A 23,008-nucleotide genomic window follows, 5' to 3' on the forward strand; every position below is an offset into this window, starting at 1 on the left:
GGAGGAGACTTTTCTTTCTTTCTCCTGGGCTTTGTCTATGTAGGCACATTTTCTTTTCTGTGTGTGGAAGCACTCAGCTGGTTGTCCACCAACGTGCCCTTAGTACAATTCAGAGTTGCTGCTCGCTGCCTGCCACTGAGGAGGGGGCACCTCACTCAGGAGCCGTCAAAGGTCACCTGTGAATAAAGCTCTCTTCCCTCCACCATCTCGTTGGGCCACCACTGAACATTCACTTCATGGAGCAACTAATGCTTACCTATTTGTCCTTTATTTGGTAGGTCCTTCTCACCTATGTAACAGCTCTACCTAAAATAATCTATTGCCTAGAAGGTCTGCTACTTGTGATTACAAAAGACCAAAGACTGCGAGGTCACCACTAAGGAAATAACGTTTAAACATGTATTTGGAGGCACCCACCAAAAATGTACCCTTTTATCATGTCAAAAAAAAAAAAAAATAGAGATGGGACTAATACAGCTGAGAGGACTTAGGGAAGAAGTCTTTGTTGCGGTGGAGATCCACAACATGAAACTCTTGGGGAAAAAGGCAGAGTAAAAGCTAGAGCTAAAAACAGGATGTTAAAAAAAACAAGAAGGCAGAACATGAGGCGCATCCAGATGGACAGAGCTTGAATGTGACCGTGAACCTGGAGATTATCTCAAGAGCTTCTCAGTCAGATCTATTGCTGAACAAACTTCTGGAATCTCAGAACAGTGTATTTCACGAAAATGACAGTCATGCTTTTCAGAAGTGGCAATAAAAAAATACACTGCTTCTGAGGTGTCTATTGTTTACCAAAAATAAACGTGCCAGTGGCCATCTTCAGCTATTGATGCATTTTGTCCTAATTAAGCATAATGACTAAAATGGTTTCCTGGAAACCTGAGCACTAAAAACAAATATTCAAAATTCAGGGTATTATTAATTCTCTAAGGTTCACTCAAAAGTGAAAGACTAATTTTCTACAGGGTTTCACCCAAATGTCCATAGACATTATCATTTTATATTTACAAAAAGGCTTTAATCTGAAGTGACCTTTGGTCGCCCCGAAATTCTTAAACTATGAACTTCCACAATGAAATTATAGACTTGAAAGTTGTGGCCTCAAAGTACTGACAGAACAAAGGGGGGAGAAAAAGGTCACTTATCAGAACAAGTCAAGGTAACAAAAACATCTCTCCTTTAAGATTGTTCACTTAAAAGATCAAATAACCACTGCCCTCCCCACTAAAGTGAAAATAAATGGTCGAGATCTTTAAGAGGGGGAAAACAGTGGCCTTGGAGTATACACAGACCTGATGTTTTTGCATTAACATAACTGCTCAGTCCCAAAGCTAAAAAAATCAGACAAATGCACGCAAGTTAGAAGCCAGAGCAGGCTTGCTCCACACCTCACATCTTTACAGTGGGACGTGGCTGAACAGGTAAGACACAGATTCACCGTTGTGGGTCCTTCGGATCGCTTCAGCCAAGATCATCGAAATGTCAATAACCTAAACACCAATGAAAAGACAGACAAGGGGAGAGGAAAGTGGGACATCTCAGTGACGTTTAATTAGAAACGTAGAAGCCAGAAAGCCTAGAAAAGCTTTCTCCAGCACATAAGATGTGCTAATAGTAAACCCCCACCCCACATGTACTTCTTCTGAGAGGACAGTTTGCGCCTGTCTTCAGAGTACAATCCTGGGTGAGGGATCCTGGAAGTGAGATTTTTCAGCGTAGATACTTCAAAGGCTGTTCAGGGCTGCTGTTAACCAGAGACATCCCTTTCTTCGGGTGTTTGTTGTTTTTAAATTATTTTTACTCAGTCATCACATGGAAGATTTTTGTCTCTCGGTTTCTGAAAACACAGATACTATAGCATCTAACAATACAGCTGTAATCACCTAACTTCAAGGTCAGCATTAGAACAGCCATAGACAATGGGGAAGGCAATGGCACCCCACTCCAGTACTCTCGCCTGGAAACTCCCATGGACGGAGGAGCCTGGGAGGCTGCAGTCCATGGGGTCCCTAAGAGTCAGACATGACTAGCGACTTCACTTTCACTTTTCACTTTCATGCATTGGAGAAGGAAATGGCAACCCACTCCAGTGTTCTTGCCTGGAGAATCCCAGGGATGACAGAGCCTGGTGGGCTGCCGTCTATGGGGTTACACAGAGTTGGACACGACTGAAGCGACTTAGCAGCAGCAGCAGCAGACAATGCATAAATGCATAGGCATGGCTGTGTTACAATAAAACTTTATTTGAAAAAGCAGATGGTGGGCTGGATTGGGCCTGCGGGCCTTAATTTACTGACTCTCAACTACTGAGAATCAGACATGAAAATCTAAGGCAAAGCTATTTTGACCATTTTCAAACAAATCTCCTGGGGCCAAATGAACTGCATTGCTCTCTGATAGATGAAAAATCACAAGGCAGATCACTCTGATCCATCTTCATGCTCTAATGATGGGAATGGAGGCTTCCGGCAATGAAAGGACTTGCCAAGGTTCACCAAGGTACAGAGGCCAAACAAGAATTCAAACCCTTTGACTTATTTCAAGCCAACTGGTATACAGCAATCATTGCCACCTCTCTGGGGGCCCCCAAGTCAGGAGGGCTAGGAGTAAACCCTTGGTACAGCCTTATCATTTCAAACAGAAACCTTGCACCCATTAAACACTAACTCCCTAATGCCGCTCCTGGCAACCACCACTCTACTTCCCCTTTCTATGCATCTGACTACTCTAGGGCCCTCAGGTTAAGTGGAATCTAGTTTAAATATCACACAGCATTTGCCCTTTTGTGACTGGCTTCTTTCATTTAGCATACCATTTTCAAGGTTCATCCATGTTACCGCATGTGTCAGAATTTCCTTCCTTTTTAAGACTGAGGAATGTTTCACTGTATGAAGAGACCACACTTTGGTTACCCATTCAACTGGCAGCGGTCAGTTTGGTCATTTCCACCTTTTGACTACTGCAACTAGGGCCTGCTATGAATGTTTGTGTACAAGGTTTTGCTGAACACCCATTTTCAGATTCAGGGGAATAATCCTAGAGGCAGACCTGGTGGATCACATGGTAATTCTGTTTAGCTTTAGCACAGTCTGTTTCTTAATGGTCTTTACTGTGGCTTTATTCACTTACTATTTATAACTTTGACCTCTGCTGACCCCAGCTTTTCCCAGATATCTAACATGTATCAGACCTTCCCATTACAGGAAGCTACAACCTCTGCCAACATCTGCCTTAGCAAGGGGTCACACATGCAAGATGCAATGCTATTTTTCGAGATGTGAGCTAAGTGTCTCATTGCATGGCTCTGCCAGCAGTATAGCCAGTACCTGAATCTTGGAGCAGTGTTTCATCTTGTCCTCTTGGGGAATAGTGTTTGTCACAACAACAGCCTCAAAGGCAGCATTATTTATTCTGGAAATAGCTGGCCCAGAGAAGATCCCATGGGTAAGGATAGCATACACTTTGGTGGCTCCAGCTGAGAGTAGTCTATAAAATAAAAGATAAAAAAGTCAAGTGCACACAGATATTCTTGAAACATTCTCCCCTTTGTGTGAATTTAGAAGCAATAGTGTGTTCCATATAGGAAAACATGAAACCAATTTCACTCACATTTATTAGTCTAAAACATGATTTTTTAAGCTATGTGCTGACCAAACATTTTGTATTTCCTTACATCAGGGATTATCACCCTTGGCTTTGGGCCCAGACAATTCTTTGTTGTGAAGCACACATCCCTGGCCTCTACCCAATAGCAACACCCCTCCCGTCAGCTGTCACAACCAAAAATGTCTCCCGACATTGTCAAATGTCTCCCAGGAAACAAAACTGCCCAGGTTTAAAAGAGCAAAGCCAAAACGTCACATGTTGACATACAATCAATACAAAAAGGTGAGCTATTCTACACTCTTAGTTTTGCTCTGTCTTAGAAACCTGCTGTGCACTGTGCCCTCCCAGCACATCTCAGTCCATGCATTCTGCAGCCATGCACAGGTGGGCAGCGCCTCCTAGGTAGGATAGCCCAGCTCTAAGTCTCTGGAAGCCCACAGCTGAGAACGCTGGAGTGAAAGCGAGCACAAGGAAGGGAGGGCCTGAAGAGGCTGAAAGACTATCTTTTCCCCTCTGTGCTCAGTTTCAGAAGCATCTTCTCTGAACTTTTAAAAAATACACTGCAAGTAAAACCTTGAAAAGGAACACTGGGCCATAAAGGACCATGGTTTTTTCCCTACCAAGACAAAAAGAAATGGGCCTAGAAATTGACTTCAGTCTGAAAATCCACTACTAAGCAATCAGTAATAATTAGGAGGATGGAGCCTGGTTTTTAGCAGCTGACGCTTCTCCTTTCTTCATGAGATGGCCTAGCACTCTCCTGAAGGGTCCGGAAGCACCCTCATACTTGTCCGCAGCATGGCAGATGGTGCCACAGGTGTCAGCCATGTCATCCACAAGGATGGCCACACGGTCCTTCACATCGCCCACTAGGACCATCCGGTCCACTTCATTCGCCTTCTTCCTCTCCTTGTGAATCAGTGCAAACTCCACGTTCAACCTGTCCGCAATTGATGTGACCCTGCTCAAAGACATATACAAACACAGACTTAGCGAACACAGACTTCTGGTTATTGCAGGGGGTTGGGGGGAGGCTGGGAAGAAGGGATAGTTAGGAAGTTTGGGGTGGACACGTATACACTGGTGTATGTAAAATGGATAACCAACAAGGATCTACTGTATAGCATAGGGAACTCTGCTCAATATTATGCAACAAACTAAATGGGAAGAGAAATTGAGAAAGAATAGAAACGTGTAAATAAATAACTGAATCACTTTCCTGTACGCCTGAAACTAACACAACACTGTTAGCCAACTATACTCCAACATAAAATTAAAAGTTAAAAAGATACATAGGGAAAAGAAGGAAAAGAATTACACCTGAAGTCTGAAAACACATTCCCAAAATTACGTTAGAAAACTCTCAGTTTACAAAATAAGAAAGAAAAAAAAAACATAGATGTGTCAAATATTGTCAAAACAAAAAAGACTGCTCTTCACAGCTGTATTTTAGCACTATTGTAACCAGCCCCACTCAAGATAATGCAGGAATCAGGCCTCGCCTGAAAAGCTGGGACTGGTGTGGGGTATGTGTTAAGCAACCGACAGGGAGGAATGTGCCAGGACACGGCCTTGTGCCTGGGGGCAGCTGAGGAAGAAAGCCAGGGCGCCTTGACCACGGTCTAAAACTCCTGACACTCAACAGGTTGGTGTTTACGGGCATCTTTTAAAGTCAGAGGCCCGAATGAAAGTAAATTATTTAGAAACTACTAACTGCTTAGTTTGGGGAGCAGCCATGAGGGACAAAGTCCTGTTTAGTGAAGCCACGTAAGCTGCAGGCTTATGACAAAGGGCTTGGCTTCACTTGAGGCCTCTGAGATTGTAATCACAGTCCAGGCCTCTGCCCATCTACAGCTAATGCTCAGTCATCAGCCCTGAAAGGCCTGAACTGGCTAAAGGAGAAGTTGGCAGGCTAGGCTTGCTGCTGAGCCCAGGACATTCTACATTTTTCCTGTGAAGAATAGACTTCAATGATGAAACTTTGCATAAAATAATCCCACTGACATAAGGGAACATGAAATATCCTGTTTCACTTCTTAAAATGACAGTCTCTTATTATGCAATGCAGCTGAAAAAAATTTTTTTGAAGGACCAAAACACAGACTCAGACACAACCCAATTTAGTATGCAGTGACTAGAGGATACAACCTCTGGATGCTTAAGTCCTGGTACCAAAATGGTGACCAAGCAGAGCCTGACCAAATCATTGAGAAGAACCCACTTTCTGGGGCCAAGAGGACAGCAGCTGATAGAACAAGGGGACTGTGTACCACGGGTTACCCCTGCTTGTTTCTGAGAACATTCAACAACTGGTATCATTTTTAACTGTGGTAGAAAAAGTTATACATATTATATACATAGAGGTATGTATACCTAATAGAATTTGAACGCTGACAAAAATTTTGCCCTGTAATCGCCTTAAAACATATACTACTCTCGGTATGCCAATTTCATAAAAGATATGCCCTTTAAACTCCAATTAAGGAAAGCTAGTTTCTCAGAACATAAGACAGATTTTGCCAAGAAAAGCCTCTTGAACACCTTACGTATGAGCATATATATTAAAATTTTGTTTCTATGTAAGGATCAGGAAGACCTCGGTACGGCAGGGCCCAGGTCCACAGCCTCACACGGGGACGCGCCACCACGTGGGCTGAAGGTGGCATCACCTGTGTTCACATGTCTGCCAGGTGATCTGCTCTCCTGAGCCAGCGAATAAACACACCAGCAGGGGGCGCAGCGGCCTGAGTGGGAAGGAAGCTGAGCTATGCAGTTTGGTGGGTAGGGTGGGCGTCAGGGGGACAGAGGAAGGCATGGAACATGAGTGGGGAGCCCCAGCCACTTCAGGTACCAATGGTAACGTCAGAAGCAGACAATCAGGGAAACTATTCCTGCAAAAAAGCTCCAGGGTTGCGACAATATCCCTATTTCTCCACAGGTTCCAACGCTTCTCTTCCAGGTGTACAACTGTGACTTACTGCCTATTCCTAACATACGGTTGTTGAGACGGGGCATCATACAGAAATCTCAGGTGGAAAAAGCTAGAACAACAACAACAAAAATACATAGTTTGATTTCTATTTCTTCTGGATACACCATTACAGTCTTTACCAAAGAAAAAGAAAAAAAAAAGGCAAATCTGAATTAGTTGCACCAACTTCCCGAATCAGTTTTATGTGAATATTGACCATCTCAACAGTGGCGTGCTTCCTTCCTAAGGTGTATTTTTTCTCAGCTTCAAAGACTACCCACAAGTGACCTCTTGTGGTGATATTAAGTTTTACCTGGAACAAATGAAGCTTCAAAGTTTTTTCTACAGCAACAAGTCCCAATTTCTCAGACACCTATTTTTATCTGTGTGTGTGAAAAACAACTAATCACATCAAGCAAAGAAGTCACAGATAATGTCAACTGCATATATCATGTGTTACTTGCGAGGCTATTTTGTTGGTTGGGGAACAGCTTACTCCAAGATATGCGAGATGTGTAGCAAAAATTTAAGGGAAAAGACAGAGGTGACAAGAACTCCGAAATGCACGCCCTTAAAAAGTTTGCCTTTCCCAGCAGAGAGGGAGCAGCAGGGTAGTCTGAGTGGAACTGATCTGAAGGGGCTCTGAACAAAAACAACATCTTGCTGCTGGCCTAGCTAGCTGATTCTGTTATTATTCTTTTTTTAGCAGGGGTTAGCAAGTACATGAGGGAACTTGGCATATCATAAAAGATGGTACTTCAAGTCAAAGGGAGAAGAATTGATTACTTAACAGTTTGGGGACAATCTAGATAGCTGGGGACAGGGGAACTTGGATTCTTCATTCACTGTTTATTCCAAAACATGTTTCAGATGGAAGAAAAATCAAAATATTAAAAAGGAAAAAAGCAACCCTTAAAATATGTAAAATCAGAGGAGAGGAAAAATGTTAAGGGTGAATCTTTCATAAACCCAGAAGCCATAATTTGAAAAAGAGATAAATATGACTACATAAGAATGTTTTAAGAGTCCTGCAGAGAAGAAAAACACAACAAGAAGTGAAAAACTTGGGAGAATTATTTGCTACACAGAGAAGCAAAGATGTCACTTCCTGCCTGCATAGAACTTCTAACAAACCAGAGGAAGAGGCCTCCAGCTGATAGAACAAGCAAAAGGTACGAACAAAAAATAAACATGCTGGAAAGAGCGCTCAACCTTATGCACAGCAACTGGAATTAACAGGAAGACATGCTCTGTACCACTCAGCTGATCTGTAAAGTAAAAGAAGTTTGATCAAGTGCTGAGCGAATGAACCTGTGTACGAAGTCACTGGCATGCATAGTCAGGAATGTCAACTGGTCGCTTCCTTCTTAACTGAAGTATACTTGATTTACAATGGTGTGTTAGTTTCGGGTATACAGCAAAGTGATTCAGTAATACATATGTGTGTGTGTATATATATGTATATATGTGTATATATATATATACTTTTTCAGATTCTTTTCTATTATGGTTTATTATAAGATATTGCATATACTTCCCTGTGCTATACAGTAGGTTCTCGCTTGTCTATTTTATACACAGTAGTTTTATCTGCTGATCCCAATGTTTTATCTTCTTTGAAAGACCCAATTTTGACCCTGTCCATCAAAACCGAAATATAGCTCATGCTCTTGGACTTGGTGACAGTAGTTCTAGGGACACTTGTACTTCCACTACCTGCACATGTATAGGAAATGTGAAAGTGAGTGTCGTGCTGTAGGAACGTGCCTAAGAACACCAACAACAGCACCAACTCAAAAGGAATGAGAGACTGGCCAAAGGAATCCCTATGCCTACACACAAGGGCCTGTTGCTGCTGCTGCTGCTGCTGCTAAGTCGCTTCAGTCGTGTCTGACTCTGTGCAACCCCATAGATGGCAGCCCACCAGGCTCCCCCGTCCCTGGGATTTTACCCAGCCACAAAAATCAAGAAAGCCGAGCTCCTGCACAGCTGTGGAATGCTTGCTAAGGTAGAACACGTTTTTAGAAAACACAGAGAAGAAGTATGTGCAGCGTATTATCATCTGTGTGAAATAAAAAGGGAGATACATGTTTCAATAGCATTTCCAAATGCTATTGGAAAGACTTCACCTCATCCAAAAATAAAAAAACAAACGGAAGGGGGCTGGGATGGGAAAAGACAAGGCCACACAAGTTTGTGGACGGAGCTCTCTTCACCTCGCCCTTCCTGGTGGAGAGCCCTCTCCCCACCAGAGAAGCAGCTGCACTTCTATCCGGGGACCGAGTCTGGAGGCTCGGCGCGCACTACAGCACTCTATCGAACCGGCGTTCCACCGCCTTCACCCTGATCCTCAACTGTCTCTACTGACTGCTCAGTACCCTTCCTGAGGCCATTGGGTGGGCCTGCGCTCTGGTGCTTTCAGTGCCAAGCCAGTTTCTGGCCAGCATCCTCCTTTTCCAGCCTGGCACTGTTCTGTGCCCCACGAGGTGGGCTGCCCGCTGCCCAGTCATCTGCAAGCACAGGCTCTCCGGTGGCTGCACCCTCTTGCTTTCCTAACTTGGATCATCAGGTGGTCTTCATCGCACGAGGTGGTCTTCAGCAGGAAGTATTTCCTGAACCGCTGGGCTTCTGGAATTCTCCCTCTGCCGTTCTGCAGCCTGGGGTCCATTTTCCCAGCACTGGGACCCCCACACCAGGGTGCAAGTGCAAATCCCACTACACATCCAGCCGTGGCATAGACCCTGGGCTGGCGCTCTCGCAGGTGGCGCCTTTCTCCCTGCCCTCTCCCTTCTCTCCAGAGGCTCCCCTGTGGGCACTAGCCTCTGCCGAGCCACCCGTCTCTTCCTGGATCTGATCCATCACCCAGGTCACCCTGAGCGCAGCTCTCAGCCTTTTTTATTTCTTGGCCACAGGTATCTCCCTTTCCCTGGCAGTTCAGTTGGTAAAGAATCCACCTGCAACGCAGGAGACCCCGGTTTTATTCCTGAGTCGGGAAGATCCGCTAGAGAAGGGATAGGCTACCCACTCCAGTATTCTTGGGCTTCCCTTGGGGCTCAGCTGGTAAAGAATCCGCCTGCCATGTGGGAGACCTGGGTTCGATCCCTGGGTTAAGAAGGGAAAAGCTACCCACTCCAGTATTCTAGACTGGAGTATTCCATGGACTCTATAGTCCACGGGGTTGCAAAGAGTCAGACACGACTGAGCGACTTTCACTCACTCACTCATCTCCCTTTCTCTCGGGCTGCTCTGCGGACAGGGATTTTAAAACTGTTTTATTTTGGCTTCCATTGCTAAGTGTTTGTTTTAGAAGGCCAAGCTTGGTCAGTTGTGTTGTGAAGTGAAAGCCTTATTTTCCAATTAGGCTCATGGCTTCTATCATCAGAAATAAATTTTTTAAAAAAACTCAGAACATTCTTTGCTGAAAATAAATGTTTATGTGTATTTTTTTTTTCTTTCGTTAATGATGAAATGTTAAAGATGACAGCTCTCTGCTCTGGAGGTGAAGCCTGTTGGCTACTTACTTGGTCATCTGCAAAATAAACTGGTAAGTCATTTAAGACATGCTTCCTTACCTAACACATACAGCAAGGAAAAAGCAGTTAGCAAACCCAGAAACCTGCCTCGTACCACCTGAGCCTGTGCAATACCTTTTGGCGCCCCCGGCGTCAGGTGAAACAATGATACAATTTTTCCAGTCGGTGATGTTCTCCCGAATCCACTGCAGGACCGCAGGCTCTGCATACAAGTTATCCACGGGGATATCAAAGAAGCCCTAAGGGGAGAAGTGGGTGTCATGTTATAACAGGGCTTTTTTAAAAAGATCTTCTCTGCCATGAAATAAAATCAGAATTTTTTATTCAAAAGAAGCCTTTTCAACAGATTCCCCTTTTACTTCTTTTTAAACATTTTTTTCAATTGAAGTATACAATGTATTTCTTTTTTAAAAATGTTTTTGTAACTGAAGTATAGTTGATTGACAATGCTGTGTTAGTTTCAGGTATACAGCAAAGTGATTCAGACATATATAGATATATTCTAAGATTCTCTTCTGTTATATGTTACTACAAGATGCTGAATATAGTTCCCTGTGCTATACAGTGGGTTCTTGCTGTGTATCTATTTTATATTTTATCCTTCCTTCCACATCTTCCCTTTGGTAACTGTAAGTTTCTTTTTTATGTCTGTACAGACTCCCTTTTCTTAATTCAAATGGAATTAAATCAAAAGACAGATATGTTCCAGAAGCAGATTTCAGTTCAGCTGGTATCTTTGGGGACATGGTCTATTACCTTATGATCACCTCTATTCTAAGAAAAGGAGACTGGCTTTGTAGATCAGTGGGGGAAAGATTTGCTTAAAGCAAATCTTAAGCATCTTATTGTAAGCCAAATAATTCACAGTTCACTGTACTGCAGGGCAGGTATACTGTAATTTGGCCTGTTTTATAGATGAAGGAACTAAGTTATGAAGAGTATTTAAAAACTTAACAACTCTCCCACTTGAATTATTGGCAGAAGTTGAGGTAGAATTACAGAGTTTACTACCAAGAAGCCATTCCCGCTCCTCCAAAAGTGAGTGGAGGCAAGGTGGTGGTGGAGACAGGCGATATCAATGTTAAATTATCTAAGTTCAGTAAAAAAGAAGAAAATCCCAGACAGTCGCCATATACAAACTTAAAAACACAAGTAGTGTTACCTCCTCTGAAAACTAACCTAACAGAGAGTTAGGATTTAACCACTTGCATTAAGCCTTCACTATAACCAAGAACAAAGAAAATGCTGGAACCTGGATCTGAGAGGCATGCAGGTCCATGGTGATGATGTGATCCGCTCCAGCAACAGAGAGCATATTGGCCACAAGCTTTGCTGAAATCGGAGCACGACTCTAAAATACAAAGGCACAACTTTTATAATAAGGGAGAGATGGCGACATCCAGATTTCTCCCACTGAGATCTACAGGAGAAAGATGAATCACAGATGGGTTATTACACGTGAAGAGAAGTAACATTAATAATTTAATTCCTCAATAATTTGACCTTAGTAATTTAAATTATTTAATAAAGAAAGTTATAGGTTATAACAGCAAAAGAGACTCATCCCAGTTTTATTCACCAAATACTAATTATTTACTATTGGGAGACAGTGTGCCTGACACTGGATACAGAAAACAAATATCAAAGAAGCAAATAATTAAAGATAAATACACATAATATCACAATTTATGTAATTCCAATTGTGACAACTAGGTAGAATAAAAGGTACTGAGAGAGAAAGTGAGAGGGAGACAGAGAGACACAGACAGACAACAGCATGGACAAGAAGTCAACAGACATTAGTTGTCAGAGGCCCCTCTAAGGAAAGTGCTGCTTTTTTTTTTTTCTAAGTTCACAACTGAGCAACTTTAATTTTTTAAATTTTTTAATATAAATTTATTTATTTTAATTGGAGGCTAATTACTTTACAATATTGTATTGGTTTTGCCATACATCAACATGAATCCACCACGGCTGTACAGGAAAGTGCTTCTTAAGGCGAGGCCAGCAGAGATGGAGTCTAGTGGTGCAGAAAGAACCCATGTGACGTCATGGAGGCTGAGAGGTCACTCACATCCAGGGACGGACAGAGCCTAGTGTGGCTACCTATGGGCCAGGATGCAGCGCAAGGGGATACCTGAAGGGAGGCAGGGCTACACCTTCAGAGCCCCAAAGGCCAGTCCTGAAAGCTGAGTTTCTGCACTACAGCTAGGAGCAAAGGCTGTTATGAATTCAACAACTACCAGAAGGAAGAAAGAACAGCTTAAGGTGATGGATCAGCTGATATTTAGAGAAACAGACCGCAGTGTGACACTGTATCTTCTTGAAGGTAGCTAAGTTCTTCATAGCTTTAGCTGCCACACCATAAGTGATGGACATGAACTCTGCCCACATCAAAAAAATCCAAGGGACTATACAGGCATGATTAGGCCTACGGAAAGAGTTCAGTACTTGGCTATAAACCAAGCATTCCTACATACGACAAGAAAATGTAAGCTTAATAGAAGATTTAATTCAAACTTACAATGTTATGTTACGTAAGTTTCAATTATATCTCAAAGCTGAAAACAAAGATTTCATTCAAAATAGTAATAAATGATCTCTGTTAAATACACAGACACGCACACAGTATATTTCTGTAAAAACATACATAGACACGCACACAGCATATTTCTGTAAAAACATACACAGGAATTAAATCAAAATGTGAACCGATTATTTTTATTTTCTCTAGTATCATTCTTTTCTAAAAAAACAAATTATATTTTACGATAATTCACACCCCTCCCATACACACTGTTTTTTTTCACACACAAAGAATGAGAGGAAACATCCCAAATGTTAACAGTAAATGTTTCCAGAAAGTGAGATGATGGGGAGATAGTTTTGTAATTTTTTGTGAATCATTCAACCTGCTCAACTCACTCAGGTTTTTTCATCATGTAACCCCCCTGCTCTGTTCCACACTGTCCTCGAGATAAAAAGCCCTCCCGCCAGTGTGGCTCTAGCTACTTAGAAGTGGTCTGTCCTGCACCCTCAGCCTGAAGAGGGGGTCCTCCCCAGAATGGGCTCTGGGCCCCCTCTCCCTCTCTTCTGGAGAACACTGTAAGTCTTGCTGTCTACACCCACACTCCCACTTTACCCTTAATCTGCCCCCATCTCTGCAGACCCTGTATGTCTGATCCTCCAGATCTGGTTCCAGTCTCCAAACTTTAAGGCACTTGGACAATTCCAGAGAGGAATGATCTGTCTGTTATAAAGGGACACAGCATTTGGCCCCCACCACATGGGACCACCATAAGCCACCTGCTTAAAGATGGACATCAGAAGATAGTTTATGTAGAATGCATAGTTCACAACTAGACTATGTGTCCCTCAAGCACAAAGGATTGGTTTTGGAGATTTCTGCATCACCTGCAACCCCAGCTCTGTACCTTGCATATGATAGTTCTTCAATAAATATTTCATAACAGGATCTCTAGAAAACCGAGTTTCCAAGGCTTAGTCATTCACCTCACTGACTGAGAGAGTTATTTAGTCTAACAAAATTCCAGGGTAAGTAAAAGAACAAATCCATTGCTGGGAATGCGATTCACTATGCTGATCAACTTCCTTCCTCTGTCTCTCCACGGCATCAAGCCATTCTTACTTCTGAGAGCTAGAGACAGGAGCAATTTCTAAATCCATACTTTCTGCTCTCCTTCAAACTCTGTTTTAGAAGTTAATTTTCAGACCATCTTTCACAATTTGCCTTAACACCCAACTGCATTCTGCAAGAAAAATGATTCACAAGTTTTAACTGACTTTATGGCCAAGAAAGAGAAAACATTAGTATGGCATTTCAACAAAGGTAGTCAAGGTACAGCCACTGCAAATAAAACGGTTGACTCCTCTAATGAAAAATGGTTAAAAATCAAATATTTTGTGAGCCAGACCAGTCTGGACAAAGATTCTCCAGAGAGTCCAGATTTCATTCAGCATATTAGCTGCTGCCCTGATAAAAAGCGTAAACTTCACAAGCTTTAAAAATGGACAAGATTATAGAATTTGTGTCAGCACAATTGTCCTCAATTTTTCCAGTTAAGAAATTAAAAGAAACAATGTGATCATTGAAAATAGATCATAACTTTGAAAATTTTGAAAAACAGCCCTCTGTGATTCCTTTTTTGCTATCAGTTTTTCTCCAACAATACAGTGTACCATTTCTGAATTCTGGGTTCCTTCTACTACTACTGGTGTCAACTCTCAACTGCTATCGTGCCCTTGCTTCTGTGTTGCTGACAGTGATCACTTTGTCTCTTCTACCAGTGGTTAAGTTCAGAAAGTTGTGGGATTGTCTGATTGAGGTAAAAAAGAAAAGTGCCCACCGTTTTGTTTCCAAGAAATGTACCGACAGCAAAGTGACTAAGTAACAGTGAAAGAAAGGAAAGAAACTGGTGTTCAAAATGGCCTCCACAAGAAAACCCATCTAAATGTCCAACAATGGAAGCTGGATCAAGAGATAGTCGGACAAAGCAGATTCAGGGGATAGTTAAGCCCACTAGGGGCTCTGGAGGGCTCTTTGCCAGCACGATGGCAAGTGGAGGCCAGAGGCCAGGAGTGACCTCACACCCCCTGTGGGAGCAGGCAATCAGCCACACAGACCCTGCTGGTGTCTCTATATCATGATGATCAAATGGAAGAAACAAAGTTTGAAAATACAATCTTGGAACAAGAGGTAACTGCCAATCAGATACTTGCAAACAAAAAATGCAGGTGTCTCAGCATTTGTATCAGTTAAAAAGAAAGTTAGGGTAAAAAACAGAAAGCAAAAAACCAAAAAACCAGCTAGGGTTCCAAACTGTTAACACAGTGGGAGATGGCCAAGTAATAATAAAAGGAGTAATTTACTGAAAAAGCAGTAATGTATCAAATATCTTAGTGTCAAGTGCAAAGGCTACTAGAAATAAAAGGAAATCTGATGACAAATGGTAGAATACAGAATTTACTAAACCTCCTGTTATGTAGAAGAGAGATGGTAGCAGAATATTAGCTTCTCTAGGACACAGACAAGAATGAAGATGCTGAATAATCCCATGGAAACGCACAAATGGGAGGAAGAGCTAGGACAACACATTACACTGAGGGAGCAAAAGAAATCAATTTAAATTTAGCAGCTAAAAACGCACATAAAACTTGCAAATCAAGTCTGGAATAAAAGCAGCTTGACAAATGACACGTGGGAGGTCATATGCCTCACCGGAGCAGATGGGACCTACACATAAGCTAAAGCCAAGTCACAAAGTGAAAGACACACACACACACCTCCCCACATACTACACACACTCCAATATTTCATGGCAATGGCAATTACCTGCTGTTCAATGTCCATAAATAAATGTTTTATAGACACACAGCCGGGTCCATTCATTTACATCCTGTCTCTGGCATAAAACTAGAGCTTGGTAGTTACCACAGAGACCATGCAGACCTTCACAGGAAAAGCTTGCTGACCCTTTCTAACATATATGCTAAGTCACATTTCAAGTGCAGAATGGAGTTCTGGAGATCAAATTTTTAGTGGGCAATTTACTGACTAAGCCGTGTTCAGCAGAGTCTGGAAACCACACCTGAAGGAGTTGACATTAAAATTTACAGGGACCTTGCTACAGGAATCCATATTTATAAACAGACTTTTTTCACATGAGGGGAATCTTATGTTCTGTTGAAAAATTTGCATTGTTTCAGAAAATCAATTCTGGAAACAAATGGAGGTGCACTGAAGAAAGTTTCTCTTGTAACTAGTTATCCCATCACAGGACAACAGTGTGGCTGATGAACTAAAAGGATTCACTTGGAACTGACCATCTATTCATAAAACACAAGGAGGGCAACAGCTTAAGTGTTGTTCCCATAGAAGGTTGAACGGTAACCCCAAAACTCACATTCACCCAGAACCTCAGACTCTGACCCCATCTGGAAATCAAGTCTTTGCAATTTGATTTCAAAGGAAGACAGTGATCAAGATGAGATCATTCTGGATTAGGGGGCTCCCTAAATCCAATGACTATCCTTTTATAAAAGAGGAAAGGACACACAGACACAGGAAGGTAGCCATGTGAAGACGAGTTGGGATGGCAATGACGCTACCAGACACCAAGGAATGCCAGGAGCCCGCAGAAACGGAAGAGGCAAAGAAAGCTCCCCCTGGTGTCTTCAGAGGGAGTGCAGCCTGCTGGCACCTTGACCTCTCACATCTGGCCTCTAGGACGATGAGGGTGCACATTTCCGTCATTCTAAGCCTTCCAGTTTATTTCGGCAGCCCTAGCAGAGTAATACGATCCCTTCTCAAGTTCCCCTCCACCTTCCCTGATTTTTCTTGAGGGCAGAGACCATATCTTCTTCAGTTTCTTCTACAACCTCACAGGGCCTCCTACAATGCCACTGTTGCAAAAAGGATAATTCAACAATACCAACTTCATTCCTGTGGGGGGGTTAAAAAGGGATACTGGTGTAAATTTAACTTGGTATCCTGAGAGAACTGAGGATTCCCACACAGCTGTAGGAAACAGTGCTGAGATGGTGCGTCCTTACCCCAGCTTTTCATGGTGACATTTTGCAGCCCTAAGGGAGGAAATCACAACCGGGATGCTGACATGGATACAATCCAGGGGTCTGCCTGGGACTCCATCAGCGTTTTACACTCACCAGAGAGTGTGTGTGTGTGTGTATGTGTTTAGTTCTACTCCCCACCACAAAGACACACACCAGTTTCATCACAAGGACTATAGTAAGAGTATTTTCAGACCTGCAAAAATACTTTTAACCTGTTTCTATATCAACAAACATGACGGCTGATTCAAAGATAAACCTTGGATAAGGGCAAGAAAGCATGTTTACTCTATCATGACAGTAGAAGGCCAACATTTCCCAGGGAGTCGGAGGTATGAAGTGAGAAAATGAACGCAGCCATCAAGCCGGAGCCGGTTCCTCCAGCAGCTGTCCCGCACGCATACCTTGTCCTTCTTGTCTTGCCGGGCGTAGGGGAAGCACGGGATCACAGCAGTCACCCTGGAGGATGACGCAATCTTGCAGGCGTTGATCATGATGAGTAGTTCCATCAGGTTGTCGTTGATCTCGCCACAGCCACTCTGGATGATGTACACATCTTCCCCTCTCACACTTTCGCCAATCTCCACGCTGGGAAAGGAAGGTGCCACTGTTAATAGCTAAGCCTCCCTGGGACCACCCCTAAGGGTTGCAACTCGCGAGTACTCAGCAGGCGGTGGTCCTTGCAGGTAGAGCATCTTCCACTGAGAAGAGACAGAGCAAAGTCAGCAAAAGGGAAGAGGCACACAGGCAAGGTCTGGGCAGATTAGGCACAAGCTTCCAACACTTCTTACCCGAGTGGAGTTGCAGAGGACATGTGAATTCCCCCAGCGACCAGCTGTGACAACACAATCATAGGGGAAGCCCTATCGCCCTGGGAAGCTCATCGGAGACTCTGTTGCCTTGGGTTTTCTTGGGGGCCAGGGACTCAGTGTTAACCATGTGGTTCACTGTTCAGCAGGGACCCTTTCCCATGGGCAATGGGGGAAACTTTGCGCAAACTCAGTTCCCAGAAGCCAGCCAAGGGTCATCCTATAAAGGGGCCTTTTTCATATACGAGGGACTCTAATATGCTCTTTAGAAACTGTCTCTGGCCTGTTACGTTAACTCTTTTTTGGCTCAATACTGTATTCTAGTTTTTTACTTTCATTACTGTTACATGTATACATTGCTTTAAGAATTCCAACCATTCTGTAAGGCTTATAGCAAATAAAATAAGCCCAGAGGCAGCCAATTTCATCTCTTGATGTGGTTTTGACATATTTATCTTCAAAGACCCTCACTAATGCTTGGATTGCTTCATCTGGATTTTTCATTTTAGGCATCACGGGTTGACTTCTCACTCCAGACCATGAGGACTGACTTGTCCCCTCCCCATCCCACCCCCTGCATCAAGCGCAGCCCTCCCATCTCATGTTGCCATCCTCCCAGCACAGATCAGTTATCTGCCAACCAAATCTGAGGGCTGCATTTTAACTGTGCCGGTGCCATTCAGAGCCAAGCCATACAGTAAACTGAAAACCAAGTTCACAGTGCCTTTCTGTACACAATTTTGGGGGGTGGGTTGTTCACCTTGGAGGAAGTGATCCTACCTCTTCATCTACTAAGTTTTCCAATTCAAATGGCAGCCTCAACACTGAGCTAACAAACGAAACCCCACAATGTCAAGGTCAAGGCCTCAAGCGTGACCTCTATTCCGCGGCCTGCTCAAGGCTCGCCCCCCAGCTGGCTGACCAGGGTTCTCTTCCTCCCTGTGCACAGCTGCCTCCTGGGGATTCCCTTCCCTTGTCTCCTGCCCTTGATTTCCTGCTCTCTGTACCCTTTCTTGGTGCACTTGCTGGTTTTGCTGATGGACATCCTCTGGTAGTGTCTTGAAAAAAGCAAACAGGAGCTTAACTCTTTGAAAATTGCCTGTCAGGAAGTTCCAAGTGTAGGATTCTGGGGGTTCAATAAGAGAATGAGTCAATACAACACTGGCAAACATATACAATTAGCTGTGCCCTTTCTCTTGCGATCAGAAGCCAATTATACCCAATAGCATTGGAAGAGCTGATTATTTCTAAAGAAAAATGGAAATATAAATGGTATTTGGAATACCATATAGTAAGCTATCTGAACCAACGAAGCTTCTATCCAACTTCAAGTAAAATAATTAGAAGATAAAAATGCCATTTTTCAGTTTGACGTGATCTGGAAACAGTTTTGATCATAGTGGGTCAGCCTCCCACATACTCTGTGCTCTGCCATGGATGGAAAAGGTACAATGCCAGCCTCAGGATGAGCATGTGACAGAGTACAGTGTACTCCTCTTGAGCTCAAGTACTAAGGAGCTAAATGTAATTCCTTTGTGAACATTGCATCAAATGTGAGGTGAAGTTGATTGGGAAATCCCGGTATTATAGCTCAGAGGTTGACAATCTACAGCCCGTGAGCTGAGAATAGTGTGGTGGGCAGAATGGTGGCCTCCCAAAGACATCAATGTCCCAATCCCCAGAACCTTCGAATATGTTCATTTACAGGGCAAAGGAGAAGCAAAGTGGCAGATGGAATTAAGCCTACTAGTCAGGTCACCTGAAAACAAGAGAGATTATCCTAGACTATTCTAGTTGGCCCAATGTGATCACAAGGGCCCTTAAAGATGGCAGAGGGAGAGAGGTCAGAGAAAGAGATCTGAGGGCCGAAGCAGGGTCAGAGATGTGCTATGTGGCTGGCCCTGAAGATGGAAGAATGGGCCAAGTGCCAAGGAAAGCAGGCAGCCTCTAAGAGCTGGGAAAGCAATGGATGGATCCTGCCCTAGAGCCTCCAGAAGGAACACTGACCCATGATGGATTTCTAACCCACAGAACTGTAAGATGCAACAGCAACAGAGCTGCTATGGGCCCATGAAGCCTAAAGTGTTATCTGGCCCCTTACAGAAAAAGTTTGCCAACAACTCCTGATGTTATGATTGTTTAGCCCCAAATTTCAGGGGGATAAACTTCTTTGCCCTATTTTTCCTCAGGAACAACCTCAATCCCCATGGGGAAGACAGAAACTATGTACGATCACCATGGCAACTTTTTCCCAAAGCTATTCCTGATTCTACTCATATAGATGGTCACGACTGATCTTTATTCTAGGTTTTTCAAAAACTGTGGGCAGAAGGCAGCATCCACTGCTCTTCACTGATCCTGAAATAAGGCTGATGAGTTTATCTGAGCCAACAACGAATGGGTGTGGTAATTAAAAAGACAGCCACAGACTAACACTTTTTCTGCCAAGAAGGGCAATCTACGGCCCCTCCCCCTAGACCTGGGAGGACTCTGTGCTTGACAACACAACGTGACAGAAGTGACGATGCCCTGACGTCAGGGTCCAGGCCTTCACAGACTGGGAGCTCTGACTTCCTGTGTTTTGAAGTCCTTGTGCTTGGACGCTAGTTTTCACGCTCTAATAAGGAAGCTCCAGCAGCCCTGTGGGGAGAGGTACAGAGGTTCCCAGCCAAGCTCTCAGGCCAAAGCTACTGCCAACTTACCAGCCATGCAAGCCAGCCAGCTCAGAAGTGGATTCTCCAGCCCCAGATGCCAACACGTGGGGCAGAAAGAAGCCTTCCTTGCTGAGCCCTGCTCAAGTCACTGTGAGAGTCAAAGAAATAACGATCGTACATGATAAATAACCAGGACTTTGGGTCTTACAATCCAGGTAGCCACTCTGGGCAGGTTAACTGACCAGCAGAAAGGGTTACAGACGCCATCATCAGTGCTGTTCTAGGACGTCATCACAGCCTTTCAATGGTCAACTGGAAAGCTGGAACTGACATCTCCCTGTGGAGCTTAAATGATTTAGAGATGAGAAGGTAAAATCATGAGGCTCTGTGTCCAATTAGACAGTGCTTTTTAAATGGGTAATAGGAGGAGTTGAGGACCAGCAGACGCCAAACCAGATTTATGGTCCTGGCTCAGGGAGAGATTTAGGAAGGGGCCCCTAGACCTGAACTGAAGCATTTTTCTCTTCCTTTCGCCCTTCTGCTTTTCATCTTTAGGACCACACAGTAAAAACCAGATTACCAGATTAAAGCGAGGCCTGTTTGTAAAAACTCAACCTCTGGGCCTAGACAGTTCATGGGAAAGAGGGAAATCAGGAAGTTAACCTCTGATAGTCTAGATATTAAAAAATAAAATATAACTATACAGCAATTCCCAGACTTCATGGTGAGTGGTTTCTGACACCTCATGATTTCTGATTCCCTGGTAATTATAAAATACTCAGAAACAATAACTTCTTCTTGACCTATATGACACCACCTCTGGAACACAAACTGTTCTCCCTTTCTTCTGAAAGCTCCTGAAACTTGAACAGGACTGCTAAATATTGTCGTCTTCAAACCTAAATATACTATCCTTTGCTAGAGCCCTGACAATCCTAGGAGACTTCTGTATGGAACTCTGCAAAGTGGAATTCTTTAGCTGAAAGACTCCTGCATTAATACTACCTGCTACTCATTCACAAATGTGTCTTCTATTATCACCAGGGTCATGTAATGGAAGAAGGAATTCACGGAGCCTAAAAAGCTGACTCAATAGCAAACACCACCTTCTCTCTATGTCATAACAACCACTCCTCTGTAGCTAAGCAATCTTTGCCTATGCCAAGGTCATCAAGATTTTTCTCCCGTGTTTTCTCTCAGAAATTTCCAGTTCTAGGTTTTACATTTAGGTTTAGGATTTCAAGTTCATTTCTGAAATGGTAGAAAGTATGGATGGAGTTGTTTGAGGTTTGTTTTTCTTTTTTTGCAGCTCACCAACACTTGTTCCAGCCCTGCTTGTTGGAAATGTTGGCTGAACTGGATCTTTGCCAAAGATATCAAAATGATTAGTAAATTAAAAAAAAAAAAAGATCAGTACCGGAGTATAGTGGTAGATATTTTAAGGGGGGAGGGGGAAGGAATGGGACCAAGTTGAAATGAATTAAGAGCTGCGTGAAAGCCGGCCAGTGGAAAGAAAGGAGCCCCTGGCCCGGCTTCTGAGGGGGCCACCAGCCTGACCTCACTGAACGGAGGTCACCGCTTCTTGCGGACCTGAGACATGGGGGGCAGCAGTTACACTCAAGCCATGGCCTTGCTGCTGGACAATGCAGTGTCCCAGGACGATGAACAAGCTGGAGGAGGAAAAAAAAAAAAAGTCCATCATCTCTGAGGCAGAAAAGTTAGCACAAGGGATCCCAGCACGTGAGCCCTGAAGTTCTCAGGCTCTTTAAACCCTTTGCAGGACCACACCTGCTGGATAACTCAAGAGCTGGCACCCGATCAACTCAGGACTGTCACCTGGGGAGTTTTCAACATGCGGACCCTCACAGCCCTCGGAAGAATTCTCCGGGAGCGCAGCGAAGCTGCGTTTTCCACAGCCCTGGGCGAACCCAGAGCGCCGCCGGGACTGGGGACGTGGGCGGGACGTTCCCTAGCGCACCCTGGGTTTGCGAGCAGCGCTGCAGGCAGGAACGCGGACCCCGGGGCGAGCACGCCCCGGGCCATGTCCCTGCCCGCGTGCCCCGTACTCGATTCGGCTCCAGCCGGCTGCACCCACCTAGCCCCGCGGGCCGCCCGGGGGGTCGCTCTTCCGGGCTGGGGCCGCTCTCCTTGGCTTCTCACGGACGCCGCGGCAGTGGCGCGGAGGCCCCGTCGTGGCCGGCCCGCCCCGGAAGGGGGAGCGGGCGGCTGTAGAGGGGGTCTCAGGCAGACGCCGGCCCCTGCCCGGCCGCGCAACCGCGCGCCCAGCGCCCTCCCCGGCCCGGCCCCCACCTGGTCTCCTGGTTGCTGAACTTCTTGGTGATCACCTTGCCCAGCTCCAGGCCCAGCCGGTCGGCCACGCGCTGGGACAGGTCCTGGTGCGAGCTGCCGCTGAAGAGCACGATGTTGGGCATGGTCGGGCGCGGAGTTCCGAGCGACGCTGGGCGGCTGAGGCGGCGGTCACTCGGCAACCCGTGGCGAGAGCGGGAAAGCGCGACTGGCGGACACCCGGGAGGAGCCGAGTTAAAGAGGAGCCGGAGGGGGCGGGGCGGAGGGGCGGAGCCTGGGGGAGGAGGAGCTGGAGGCGGTGGCGCTCAAGGGGTGGAGCTGCGGGGGTGGGAGGAGTGGGAAAGCGCAGCCGCGGTCTTCGGGGGAGGAGCTGGAGGAGGTGGGGCGGAGGAGCGGCAAGGCGCCGCCGCGGTCCCGGAGGCGGATCTGAAGGAGGAGGAGTCGCGCGGTGGGAAGCGTGGGTTAAGCGCCGCGGTGAGTTCCGGAGGCGGAGCTGGAGGGGCGGGCCTGAGGGAGGAGGAGCTGCAAGAGGAC

At 44.8% G+C, this 23,008-nt stretch overlaps 1 protein-coding gene across 1 annotated transcript; it reads right to left on the reverse strand.

The window, feature by feature from the left end:
• Window positions 1–1,327: 1,327 nt before the first annotated feature.
• PRPS2 (phosphoribosyl pyrophosphate synthetase 2) lies at window positions 1,328–22,599 on the reverse strand. The gene is made up of 7 exons (XM_052663194.1): window positions 22,478–22,599; window positions 17,109–17,292; window positions 11,366–11,464; window positions 10,228–10,352; window positions 4,397–4,570; window positions 3,330–3,489; window positions 1,328–1,493 (listed from the first exon to the last, which is right to left on the reverse strand). Exons 1-7 carry the CDS (start codon window positions 22,597–22,599, stop codon window positions 1,401–1,403), a joined length of 957 nt encoding a protein of 318 aa, XP_052519154.1. The 3' UTR covers window positions 1,328–1,400.
• Window positions 22,600–23,008: the final 409 nt, after the last annotated feature.

This window comes from Budorcas taxicolor, chromosome X (assembly GCF_023091745.1).
Source record: "Budorcas taxicolor isolate Tak-1 chromosome X, Takin1.1, whole genome shotgun sequence".
NCBI classification, from domain to species: domain Eukaryota; kingdom Metazoa; phylum Chordata; class Mammalia; order Artiodactyla; family Bovidae; genus Budorcas; species Budorcas taxicolor.